Raw genomic sequence first — 14035 nt, 5'->3', positions numbered from 1 at the left:
GTGAAGACTAGGTGCGAGCAGGAAGGAAAAACCCTGTCTGCCGTGGGAGTCCATTTTTCCATGCCTTCTAGACCTTACCCCAAGGGCCAGAAGGGTGGGAAAATGTGGTTCAGGAATTTTAGGACGCACAGAGTGATTCCCCCTCCAGAGGCAGGGAAGGGGGTGGAAATTCAGGTAGATGCTGCCCTAGAGACAGAGGAGGCCCGCATAACTAGGGGGACAGTGATTCCTTTCGTGGTTCTCCCTACCCTACCAGCGCTTCTGAAGGGAGGCCCAACTGTGCTTCTCTGGAGTCGGTCGGGGGTCACATTTCTTTATTCCCAGAAGCCTGGCAAGACATCACCCAAAGTGGGTATTAAAGATAATTTCCAGAGGTTATCATATTCCCTTCTCTTCTCCTCCCCCACCAACCAAGAGAATCCCAGCCATTTCACCCAGTCACAGGGATTCTGTAACTTTAGAAATAAAAATGTTGCTTTCAAAGATAGCCATCCAGCCTGTCCCCGCAGACCAAGTAGGATTAGTGACTTACTCCAGATTCTTTTTGGTGCCGAAAAGAACAGGGGACCTTAGGCCCATCTTGGATCTCAGCCGATTGAACCTTCATGTACAAAAGCTCAAGTTCCGCATGGTCACCTTACAGTCCATACTCCCTCTGTTAGACCTCAAAGATGCTTACTACCATATAAAGATGGACAGGGCACTGAAGTTATCTACGCTTCCAGCTGGGAGCCAGTCATTTTCAGTTTCGCGCTCTGCCCTTTGGTCTCAACACAGCCCCCAGGGTGTTCACCAAATGCATGGCAGTGGTAACGGCTCACTTGAGACGTCAGCGATTCCAAGTGTTTCCATATCTGGACGACTGGCTTCTTTCTGCCACCACCAAGCATCTACTGTTACAGACCAGGGATGCCACCATTACACTGTGCCAAAGGTTAGGAATTACTCTAAATTGGAAAAAAATCTGCCTTGTTGCCCTCACAGCATGTCACTTTTATCGATGCCAAACTAGATATGGTGCTCATGAGGGCCTTCTTACCAGAAGAGAAAATTCAGGCTCTACAACAGCAGGTCTACGCCTTACTACCATTGAGGAAGGTCAAGGCAAATGTGGTCCTCAAGTTATTGGGGACCATGGCTGCCACGATTATGCTAGTTCCCCTTGCCAGACTACACATGAGGGTTCTTCAGTGGCTGCTTTTCGCCCATTGGTCACTATAGCATCTTACACTCTCCCATTATATTCTGATTATGGACACATGCAAGCAGGATCTACACTGGTGGCTTCAGGCCAGCAATCTCAGTGTGGGCAAGCCTTTTGTTCCATCTTCTCCAGTAGCCACGGTGACCACGGATGCCTCCCAGATCGGGTGGGGGGGCATTATCTTGGCAGGACAGTCCAAGGCATGTGGCAGGATCATGAGACCCATTTGCATATCAATATCTTGTAGATGAGAGCAGTGCTATTGGCGTTGCAAGCACTTCAGAGCTTTCTCCCTCTAGGGACAATTGCAATCCACTCAGACAACATGTCAGTGGTATGGTATCTGAACAAGCAGGGAGGAACCAAATCATACCCCCTTTGCAGAGAGGCACTTTGAGTTTGGCAGTGGGCGGTGTCTTCCCAACGCTTTCTAGTTGCAAAGCATATACCAGGGAAGTCCTACGTGATTGCCGACAGACTGAGCAGAGCTATCCTAATGCCTCACGAGTGGTCCCTGAACAATTATGTTGCGGAGAAGGTATTCCACAGATGGGGGGTCAGCCTTGCTGCAATCTATTTGCCGGCCCCCTCAGTGCCAAATGCAGCAGCTACTTCACCCTTATTCCCCCCAGACGGGGAGACACCCAGGGACGCTCTGGTTCACGATTGGCCCTCTGGTCTTCTCTATGCCTTACCACCCGTTACCTCTGATATCAAAGGTCATTCAGAAAGCACAGTCTTTGGGAAGCAAAATGATCCTCATTGCCCCACACTGGCCTCGTCAGATTTGGTTTCCCTTCCTTCAACCCTATCTAATGGACAAGCCCTGGATCTGCTGACTCGTATGTCAGGACAGTTTCATCCCTCCATCCAGACCCTCAAGTTGACAGCTTGGCTGCCCCAGTTCCGTCCTTAGTCAGGCTTTCATGATTTTTCCCCTGAAGTGGTCCATATTCTATCATCTTCCCACAAGCCTTCTACCAGAAAGATTTATTCCAGTAAGTGGAAGAGATTTTCTATTTGGGCCCGTGAGAGACATATTGATCCTTATACAGCGCCTATTTTGGCAATATTAGAATTTCTTTCTCAACTGTTCAGTCAGGGGTCAGCTGCAGCAACCATTAAAGTGCAACTGGCAGCGATTTCTCCCTTTCACATTGCTAATGAGCCCAACTTTATGGCTCATAGGCTTTGTAGGGCTTTTCTGAAAGGGACATTGTTACTCCAACCTAGTCTTTGGTCCAGTAATGCCATGGGACCTCAATTTTGTATTACAGAAGCTCACCTCAACTCCCTTTGAGCCCGCAGCTACATGTCAGGGAAGACAGTATTCTTGGTAGCCATAACTTCATCTAGGTGGGTCTCTGAACTCCAGGCATTATCGATTAAGCCACCTTATTTGGTGTTTCACAAAGATAGGGTCTCCTTAAGAACCAGTCCTTCCTTTGTTCCAAAGGTTGCCTCTGTTGTCAATATCAACCAATTCATTGAGTTGCCTGTGTTTTTTCCTGAATTCTCCAACAAGGCAGAATTTGTTTCATCAGCTAGATGTTCATAGACAATTGCGTTTCTGTTTACATACGACAAAAGATTTCAGGAAATCAGATCAAATGTTTGTCTCATTTTCAGACACTAGACTTGGGGTTCCTGTTTCTAAGGTAACCTTGTCTCGCTGGATCTCCGATTGCATCTCATTTATTTATGCTTCCAATGGCAAAGAATGACCCTTTAAAGTGTGAAGGCTCATTCTACACGATCTGTGGCTACCTCAACTGCTAGGATGTCTATGGATGATATTTGTGCTGCAGCAACATGGGCTTCGTCTCATACCTTTATTAGTCACTACAAATTAGATCTGGTCTCTAGAGCAGATCTTCCTTTGGTTCCACAGTGCTCAAGAGTATTTTTCACTGAGCCTCCCAAGATCAAGGTTCTAGGGATGCTGTCCCACGGGTAAGAATGAAGGCGAGATTGGACTACAGAACATCAAAAGTTATGTACTCACCATAACGTTTGATGTATGTAGTCCATCTCACCTTACATTCTTACTAACCCTCCCTCCTACCCCCTCCTGGAGGACTTGGAGGTATAGTCTCTAGGTGTCAGTAGTCCTTTCTTTTGGGGGTTGTTCTTCTCAGTGTGTGTGCACTTGCAGCAAACAAGCTCTGGGGAATAGACCTGTTGCATGATGGGATACCTCTTAGCCATGAGCCAGTTGAAGACTTCGAGCTAGAGTATGGCCGAGTCGGAGCCGAGGTCCAGCTCCGAACCCACGGGTAAGAATGTAAGGTGAGATGGACTTCATACATCGAACGTTATGGTGAGTACATAACTTTGTTTTCATCAGCGACCTTCTCCCTTAGCTCCCTGAACTATCTTTGCCATTTTACTAGGCTTCAGAGGGATCTCTTAAAAGAGCTTGGAGATACCCTACAAGATCCCACAACTGAGGGAGGTTCAGCCAAGGTAGCTACCCAGCTGGCGACTCTAAATTCAGTAGTCAACTCTTCCATAAGGCTTATTTCATATGCAGCAGATGGAGCGAGCAGAGCTGCAGGAACAGGAGTGGCTCTTAGGAGACTTTTTTGGCTGCGGCTTTGTCAGTTTGCGGAGCCTTTTCAGAGTGTCCTTCACCAATGCCCCCTTTGATGGCTCCTTTTTCTCTTTGGGCCTCAGGTGAAAGACGCGCTTACCAGGTGCCAGCAGGAAGGCAAGACTCTCTGATGTGGGAGTCTGTTTTTCCACTCCTACCAGACCATACCCAAAGGGTCAGAAGGGTGGAAAGATGTGGTTTCAGAAATCCCAGGGACCCTTGCCTGATGCACGTGGTGAATTTTCCCCCAGGGGTAGAGGGGGAAACAATAACAGTGGCAGATGCCGCCCTCGTGGCAGAGGGGTCCGCAATATCAGGGTGACAGAGATACGTTCTCTTCCAAACCCTATCAACATCCCTAAAGGTATGCCAGACTGCTCAACTCTGGAGGCAGTCGGGGGAAGGCTTTCATTGTACCCAATTGCCTGGCAAAATATTACAAAAGACAAATGGGAAATATCCATTATATCTGGAGGTTACAAGATTCCCTTCCATCAACCCCCTCTTGTTTCAGAAAACTCCATCCCAGATGTTCCACTCAATCTAAGGGATCAGGCAGTCACAGAAGTTTCAAGACTGCTAGAAAAAAAGAGCCATCAAGGAAGTCCTCACAAAACAAGTAGGATCCAAAACTTACTCAAGATTCTTTTTAGTTCCCAGAAAGACAGGGGACTGGAGACCAATTTTGGATATCAGCAGATTAAACAAATCTGTACAAAAAGAAAAGTTCCAGATGATAACACTGCAGTCCATTCTCCCCTTTTTGGGTCAGGACAATTGGATGTGCTCCATAGATCTTCAGGACGCGTACTATCATATAAAAATGGGCAGACAGTCCAGGAGATTTCTACGCTTCCGGATAGGGGCCAGTCATTACCAATTCAGAGCTTTGCCCTTTGGTCTCACCACAGCCCCCAGGGTGTTCACCAAATGCATGGCAGTAGTTGCGACTCACCTGAGACATCTAGGATTCCAGGTGTTTCCTTATCTGAACGACTGGTTCCTCATTGCTGCCACCAGGCAACAACTTATAGAGGCACGTGATTACACCATCACATCCTGTGCTCATCTAGGCATCACAATAAACTTTGAAAAGTCTGCCTTGTTGCCCTGTCAATCTATTACATACATAAGAGCAGAGCTAGATACAAGAAAAATGTAAAATTGCCTCAGGAAAGAGTTTCCATTAATCGACAGCAAGTGTCACTTCTCCTGAGGAGCAGAAGAATTCAAGTCAAATATGTTCTTAAAGCTCTAGGGTCCATGGCAGCAGCCATTCTTCTAGTTCCCTTTGCACGCTTTCACATGAGAATCCTTCAGTGGCTTCTTTTCACACAATGGTCCTTCCAGGAATTACCCATGTCTCACATGATGCTAATTACGGAATCTTGTAAAAGACACCTTTCCTGGTGGATGATCTCCCCACTAGTGACCCAGGGCAGACCTTTCATGGAATCCCATCTGGTTGCCACAATGACCACGATAGGGTGGGGCACATTATCTAGGGAAGACAGTCCAAAGCACTTGGCAACTTCAGGAGTACCACTTGCACGTCAACGTCCTGGAGATGAGAGCGGTGCTCCTAGCATTGCAAACTCTTCAAGACTCTCTCCCTGCCAGGACTATTGCAATACAGACGGACAAGATGCCAGTGGTATGGTATCAACAATCAGGGCAGAACCAGGTCTTACCCCTTGTGTCGAGAGGCCCTGAGACTGTGGCAATGGGCGATTTCCTCCCACCGTTTTCTGACAGCAACGCATATCTCTGGGACATCCAACATAATAGCAGACAGGCTCAGCAGGGCTATCCTCATGCCTCATGAGTGGTCACTGAAACAGGAAATTGTGGATCTTATTTTCCACAAATTGGGCCAGCCTTGCTATGATCTCTTTGCCTCTCCCCTCTACAACAAATGCAGCAGCTACTTCTCCCTTGTTCCTACTCCAGGTCAGACACCCAGGGACGCTGTAGTCCACGATTGGCCTCAGGGACTCCTTTATGCATTTCCCCCCTTTCCCCTAATTCCAAAAGCAAAATCGTTGGGTTGAAAGATGATCCTCATTTCCCCCTATTGGCCTTGTCAGATTTGGTTTCCTTTCCTTCACCCCCACCTACTAGCCCAGCCTTGGATTCTGGACCCAGTAATGGACCTCTTGATTCTTCAGTCAGGTGGGCTACACCAATCCCTCCAATCTCTCAAGCTCACAGCTTGGTTACTCCACTTCCAATCTTAGCCAGGCTCCCCAGTATTTCCCCAGCAGTGCGTGATATTATTGTTTCCTCCCATAAGACAACTACAAGGAAAGTTTATGCTATCAAATGGAAAAGATTCTCTTACTGGGCAGAATCCAGATCGTTTTACAGCTTCTGTACACAAGATTTTGGATTCCTTAGCAGAACTGTTTCAATCTGGTGCAGCTGCTGCTACCATCAGAGTACAACTAGCTGCCATTTCAAATTTTCACATCGGAGTTTCTAACTCGAGCATAATGTCTCTCAAACTCTGTAAGGCCTTCATGAGAGGTACATCTCTACTTAGACCCCCAGTGAAGGAGCCCCTTCCACCTTGGGATCTCAATTTGATACTGGCCTCCTTGATACTGCCACTCTTTGAACCCAGCAGCATCATGTTCTTTGAAATTTCTCTCTTGGAAAACTCTCTTCCTAGTTGCTATTACTTCTGCCAGACGTGTTTCAGAACTTCATGCACTACGTGTTCACCCTAAATACCTAGTTTTTCACAGAGTTTCTCTGAGAAACAACCCATCTTTTCTACCTAAAGTTTGTTCAGAACACAATTTGAATCCGTCCATTGAACTTCCTGTCTTTTTCCGTAATCATTCCAACAAGGCAGAATACAGATTACACCAAACTGGATGTGCATAGACAACTGCGTTTCTATCTCCATAGAATTAAAGAGATGAGAAACTCAGATCAGTTCCTTTCATTTGCTAACAACAATGGTCTTCCAGTTTTTAAAGTAACCTTTTCAAAATGGTTATCAGACACCATTGTCCATACCTATCATTTGCGACAAAAAGATCTTCCAGCAAAACCCAAAGGTCATTCAACCAGGTCAGTAGCTACTTTGGTAGCATTTCAATCTAGATTGCCCATAGATTCAATTTGTGCAGCAGCTACTTGGGCAGATCCTCATACATTCATTTTTCATTACAAAGTAGATGTGGTCTTCTGGGGCAGGGCTTCCTTTGGTTCCACGGTTCTGAAGAGTCTGTTCCAATGAGCCACCCAGGATTGAGGTGCTAGGGATGCTGTCCCATCCAGCAAGAATGAAGGTTAGATTGGACAACTTAAAGAAGTTATGTATCTACCATAACGTTCCATGTTAGTTGTCCTTCATCTCGCCTTCCTTCTTGCGTCCCTCCCTCCTTCCCCCTGCCTCGAGGATTGAGAGGAGTTTCTTAATGGTTTCACTGGCTAATTTGTTTTGTTGTTAGTTGCTTCCCAAGCAAACCATGACAATTAACTGTATATCCAGGTTTAATAATGGATCATCTTCTATGATGATGTCTAGTGTGAGCTATCTCAAACGAGATCTGGATAGCTGACGCTGAGCATTCTGGGTTAAGGAGTAGCCTCAAACCAGTAAAGAGCTCTCGAACTATAGTAAGTGGCCGAGTTGGAGCCGAGGATCGGCTCTGAACCCACCCAGCAAGAAGAAAGGAGAGATGAAGGACATCTAACATGGAACATTATGATAGGTACATAACTTCTTTTTTTGGTATATTGGCAGGCTAGAAGAGCATTAATGTTCATGCTTAAAATATTTGTATTTATGTATGTATGTGTATGTGACACAGGGACAGATTGCAAAAGAGTTACTCTCAGTGCAAGTCTGACCTGATTCCTAAAGACTTGCTGTCAATGTAAGTGACTTACTTTAGTCTAAGGCCCATCTGTAAACAGATTTACAGCAGGGGCTGTATTCCAAAACTCCTGCTTTCGGTGTTAGTGGTCACTTACAGTGAGAACTTTCCAAGTCTGACCCACAGACATCTGTAACAGGAGCAGTACAGAAGATGACTGGGTTTGAGAATTATATGCTTCATATGGTGAGATATGCAAGATATGGCAACTTGGTAATGGGTACAGTAAAGTGCAAGGTGATACCCCTGTATAACTATAAACCCAAAGTAATGTTACTTAACTGTGACTCAAGATAGTGACAGCAGTGCAAATAAAAAGGGACCTCATGTAGTTGTATTTCATTATGTAAAGTTGGCATCCGGTGAGACGATGTTAAGGAGGAAGGCTCAAGGGATTTACTAGGATTTTGTATGATGAGACATCACTGATAGTAAATGAGGAAGTCATTCTTTTTTGTACAGACAGTTATGACCATATCTAGAGTACTGCTTAGGAGACCCATGTCTGCATGTACATTAATGGAATGCAGTGTTATAAAAATAAAACATTTACAATACCATCATTAGAATGCAGATGGTGTGAGCCTAAAGTTACTTATCTGTATACCCTAGACGAAAGACAAGATGAGATAGGTGCAGTTATGAAATTGTTTAAGCAGGATGAGATGGGGACAACATGGAAAAGTTTAATACTTTATGGTAATTAAAATCTGGCAGAGCAGTTTCTTCCAGATGAGATGTAAAAGAACAAAAGTGGAGGGTGAATGGCTCAGGTGTTAAGAAATATTTTTTTCCACAGGAAGGATTTTAAATGTATGGGGGTATCTTTTTGAGGAGGTTGTGTAATCAAAAACTGTTGATTTCAGTAATGCTTGGTAGAAGTGAAGTTCTAATGAAATGCAAATTGTGTGATGTTGCCCAACAAGAAAATGGGCAGACTAGATGAACCAAGGGGACTTTATTTCTTATTTTGTGTTTAGATTGTATAGCTAAATCATTTTTACACAGTGTTATACTTTATAAACTAATAGATTGTAGTAAGTTTTGTATATTTAGATTTGTTTCATTTTTGCATTTTTATTTAAACTTTTTTCTCTTTCAGATGGATTCTGCAACATCTGCTGCTTCTGTAAAAAAGAGTTTTATTGATCAATTTTTTGGAATAGAATTTGAAACTTCGTATCCTTCTGTTTAAATGAAAATTAAGTTGGATCTTCCTTCATGTTGTTGTGGTCAGCAGGTTGTAACAATGCTTATGCCTTTCTGTAGCACATTCTAGAGCAGTAGTTCCTAAGATTATCTACTTTAGTGCAGGTTATATTATTGTAAAACTTTTTTTTTAATTATTGTCTTTTCACTTGGTGGTATAAAAAGTGCAAATGATCCTCTTTAGCTTAGTTTCTATTCCGCTTTAGTCTAATTTCAGTTAATGCTCTTATGCTGCAGTTTGCAGCCATTGACAGTGTTAAGGGTATTCATTTCTTATCGCGTGAAATTACTTTAAAAAATGTTTATAGTGCATGTGTTTTATGTTCTCAACATCAGTAATCATACTTTATTTAGCTGTATAAAGGAGTCTTTTGACAGCCCACAGGTTTGTCTATTTGGTTTATTTACATTGTTTTGGCTAACATTTATGCTGACTCCTCTATTTGGTTTAGAAAAGTTTTACAAATGTAGTTTCTTTAAATGGAATCGATACTACATTGACTGACAGTGAAAAAAATGAATAATAGGGTTTCCCTGCTACTTTGTAGACTTTCTGTAGTTAAGCATTGATGTTTTCATTAAACTGGGGATTTCAAACTCACGGTCGCAGAGTCTTAAACAGCCCTCAAACCAGCATAATTCTACAATAAGGAAACTACTAAACAATATTACTGGCCAGTCTGACTACTTTTCTTTTTTGTTTTGGAGATTGTGGCCCTCAGATGAAGGTGGTAGTCTTTACACAGCCCCCTCTGAGTTTTTCAGTTTTTAAAGATATTAAGCAATTACACAAGAAAAGGACAGAAATTGTATATTTTTTTACCCTAGAAATGTAGTAGTGCTGACATTTTTCAGAGTAATGTTTTTGTTTGTATCCATTTTCTAACCTCAGAGTATTTGCTGAAAACAGTTAACTCACTGTCATTTTAATTTTTAGGGAAAGACAGCAAATCAGATTTAACAGCAAGTTTCTGTGATTTTTATTATTTTTTTTTTATTTTCAGTTTAACTTTTAGGTGCATTAGTCCACTAGAGAAATGGGCATACAGTGCACGTCAAGTGTAGTAGTACTTGCTTAGTGTGAGATGCCAGTAGTTAGCTTCCATTTTCTTAATGCTTAGCATTTCTTGTCCCTTAACCCTTGCTAGCTGGCAGGCATGCCAGTATCACTGCCAGTCCTTACCATTCTTCAGTAGACAGCAGTACTGGAACAGATTTTGTAACTTCATCTTCCTCTGCCAACAGGTTCTTGAAAGCCAAACTGTGATATGGCGAAAGACTAGGCAAATTTTCAATGCTCTTTACTGTTCCAAGGCAGCTATAACGTATGAAATATGTAGCTGTAAAAATGCCATATTAATTTAGAGGGAAATCTGATTAAACACTTCATGGAGGCTAGAAGCTCATTCCTACTTATCTCCATTTGTACTTAGCATTATGACAAACATCCAGATGTTTTGCAGTTAACAAAGTCGAGTGATTTTGATTTTCACCCACTTCGTTGCAGTAGATGATGTGCTATAGCAAACCCTGCCTAGATGCTGATGTTGGCAATCCACACAGTGTGGGTCGTAGGTGCATAGATTAAGTACAGAACACTGGATGTTCTAATAGATCACTGTTACAGCATGTCTTACTACAGGGCCTTCAGCTCAAGAATGGGTCAGATATCGGCCATTGTCCAGAGCTTAGTACCCTTAACCCTCTGTCTGCAAACATTTGCCCCTTAGGGATGTCAGGAATATTCTATGTACAAAGCTGACATCCACCTTTGACATTTTAGATCTTTCTTACCTTATTTCACATTATATATAAAAATTTTGTGCATCTGTAGTTCTAACATTATTTAGCTTGTTCTGGAGCTGAACTAGAAAAGTAACATGCTGAGGAAATTTTTCATAGCTTTTATTGCAATTTGTTTTGTTTGTGTCTTTCGGCTTTCCCCAGTTAGGGGTCGTCACAGCGGAACTCCGGTCCGCTAATGATTGGCAGTTGATTTTTACGTACCGGCTTGCCAGGCCTGACGCACAACCTTCAACGAAGGTACGCCCATTCACGCATGTCTCCACGCAGAAGACGCTCTAGCTAAGACGCTCTAGCTGAGAATCGAACCGGACAGCATCTTACTGTGAGGCGACAACGCTACCGCAGCACCACCACCGCGGGTTTTATTGCATTTTGTTGATGACCATTAATTATGTATAGTTCAGCAGGGTCAGATGCCTGATAGGATATTTAAGAGCATGTCTACTCAAAGAAAGTAGACAAATTTCACACAGACAACCATACTTTGTGTTTTGTCTTTAGACCCAGAGCATGGTATTGAGAGTTGTAGGATTTGTCAGGAAGGTTGCTCCATAAACTTTTGGAGAAGGGACTGTTCCCCGCAAGACTGTCTAGAAGAGAAGAGGCTTGAGTCCTTGACTTGTACTACCATGGTGTCTTCATGTGTTTTCCTCCACTAAGAAGACATTAGAAATGCAAGATAAGGAGAGAAAACACTTGGGAGACCGTAATGATGCAACACCAGCATCTGATGTCCATGCCTCGCTTGAGGACACACGATCCCATAAGGAGTTTTTGCAGACCCCCCCATCCCTCTTGGATCAAGACCTTTGGCAGTGCCCCTTTGCTCATAGGCCTGGATCAAGGTATATTCCTCTGACTTGAAGTCTATTGTGTTTGGGACTTAGCCTAGATGCCAAGCCTTGGACACATGTGAAGAAGAGTACATTGACATTTCAGAATGGGCAGCTGGTGTACCCAGTGTTATTTTCATGGATGATCTCTAGGGTTAAGGCTTGGATGCTAAGAAATCTTGTCCACAATCCCTGTCCCAGAGGTGACAGACTCATGTAAGGATGTTCAGAAGCTGATATATAGGACAACCCACAGTTAGTTGTTCAACATTTAGATTATTGTTGCAGTAGCCCAAGCTATTTTGGTCATACCCAAGTAACTGGCTGGCTTATAGAGCTTTGAAGGTACCTTCCACACACACCGTCAGGATTCAAGGGGATCTCCAGTTTAAAGACAGAACACTACTTTAGTCAGAACATTTTTCTGCCTCATTGTACTCCTTTAGAGGGCCCTGTGGAACTGTCAGTCAGCCAGTGATCCTTCAAGGCTGGCCATATAAGTTCATGTTGGGGAAACCTTCCCCTAAAAAAATAAATAAAGGAAAATATGTTTTTCCGACTAAAATGTTTATTATGAAACTGAATACTGTACAAACTGTTATTGCATTTGTAAGGGAGTGTATGTGTAAATGCTTAAGTGAACTTTTTATGATAAATGTTTTTTTGACAGAATTTTCCTACAAGATGTGGCAGGCTTGTGTTTTGGAGGCAGGATATTGTGCTTCTGGGGGACTGTTAGTAGTTTACTTGTCGGAGTAGCATTTATTCTCCAGTTTACTTTTACAGGCTCATCCAGTCTCCTTTACATGCCTTTAAGGTGTCATTCTAGGTTACCTGTAAAGCAACTACTGGTCACTGCAGTTTTAACTTCCGTTGTCTGTAATAAGAAGAAAGTTGTTGGGGGGGGGGGTGCTTCTGTTGTTGTCAGGCTGGCTCCTGTTGTATCTCTGCCACTACTGGGAGACTCTGCTGTGGCCAATTTTATTTCCTCAGACTGTTCATCTGTTTTCCCCACCATCTGTCTGATGATGTATCTACAGTCAACAAGGACTAGAGTTAACCACATCCTCTCTGGCTATATGGATGCCTTTAGTGGGCAAGGAAGTTCATTCTTGCCTCTCTCAGGGGAAGGGGAGTTGAAGATCCTTCACTCAGCCAGATAGAGATCCTGAATCTCAGATGAGTTTGCTTTACCATGTGTCTGTCATTTTGTAGGGAATCTCCCAGGAATGATCAACCCAATGAGACAATCTTGCTTTCTCCTTTTTCTGTGTCTGTAGACAGGGAAGATTTGCTGGGGTTTCCTAAGATGTTCATTTCAGTCTTTTCTTTGCATACTGTTGCTTCAGACAAGAATCTTGTTTCCTCAGACCGCTGATATTTTTCCCACAATCTCTCTGTTGTTGAATCTACAGTCAGCAATGACCAGGGTTAGCCACTTACACTGTGGCTATAAGGATGCCTTTAGTGAACAAGGGAATTCCATTCTTGTCTGTCTCAGAGGAAGAGCAGGTGAAAGTCCTTCACTCAACCACGATAGAAATCCTGAATATGAGATGAGTTTGCATTAATATGGGTTTATCATTTTCTAGGGAATCTCGCAGGAGTGGTGCACTTGGGACGGTCTTGCCTTCTCCTATTTCTGTGTCTGTGGACAGGGAAGATTTGCTGGGATTTGTTAAGGTGTTCATTTCTGTCTTTTCCTTGCCTACTACTGCTTCAGCATAGAAAAAGAGATGTCCTATCACTGTTGCGTTATTCCTAACAAAAGGGGATGTCTTGCCAAGGATTGCCCAAAATCTAGCCAGTATGCCAAAGCCTTTAGTACTTACAGGCACCATACTTCACACATACTGTCCCAGCACGAGGCCTAGGGCATAAAGGTGACGTATGGACCCACACCCTCAGAACTTCTTTGCCATTTTGTTCAGATAAGTATCATCTTCTTTTTTCTTTAGTGGTGGTTGGTTTCATGTCATCCAGAAAGGGAAAATGTCAATGTGAGAGGCAGGTTCTACATAAAGACAATTGCCATCAGTGTCTCCTCTGTATGGGTGCTTCCCACAGCCATGTGCAGCATTCTGTCAAGTTTTTTGTCCTCAAGACCCTACTTTTAGTCATCTGGGGATGTGGCTAACCCTGGTCCTTGGAAACTAGTGTCTTAAGCTGTTTGCTAAAGGTGTTATGATGGACTCATCCCATCTTGAGGGTCAGCTGTTGGCCAAGAAAAAGGCCAAAAAAGTCTATGACTGCTGTCCAGGATCCTCTGGACATCTCTGTCAAGGCTAGTGAAAGTCCTGAAGATTGTCTGGGAGTTGGTTTGGATTCCTCTGCCACAACCCCGTCAGAGGTCGGCAAGCATCTGACTTCTCGCATGTCCTCAGAGGCTTTACAGACATCTGCACCAGATGTTGAGGGGGAACCCTGACTGATATCTGAGGGAAAGAGAGGGATTCCAGCAGATCTTAGTGAGAGAAGATCCCTACTATGCTCATTGATT

At 43.5% G+C, this 14035-nt stretch overlaps 1 protein-coding gene across 2 annotated transcripts in view; it reads left to right on the top strand.

Annotated features, from left to right (window-relative positions):
• USP14 (ubiquitin specific peptidase 14) overlaps positions 1–14035 on the top strand; it is a 1988776-nt gene that overhangs the window by 1000239 nt on the left and 974502 nt on the right. For both annotated transcript variants that reach the window (XM_044065241.1, XM_044065240.1), the window contains exon 9: positions 8790–8866. In XM_044065241.1, the coding sequence (XP_043921176.1) occupies positions 8790–8866 (77 nt within the window). The remainder of the gene's footprint in view (positions 1–8789; positions 8867–14035) is intronic.

The sequence above is a fragment of the Protopterus annectens genome, chromosome 3.part0, assembly GCF_019279795.1.
Source record: "Protopterus annectens isolate FY-2018-M chromosome 3.part0, PAN1.0, whole genome shotgun sequence".
In the NCBI taxonomy this organism is placed as follows: domain Eukaryota; kingdom Metazoa; phylum Chordata; order Ceratodontiformes; family Protopteridae; genus Protopterus; species Protopterus annectens.
The sequence above is the reverse complement of the archived record's forward strand: the minus strand, read 5'-3'. Positions and strand labels throughout refer to the sequence as shown.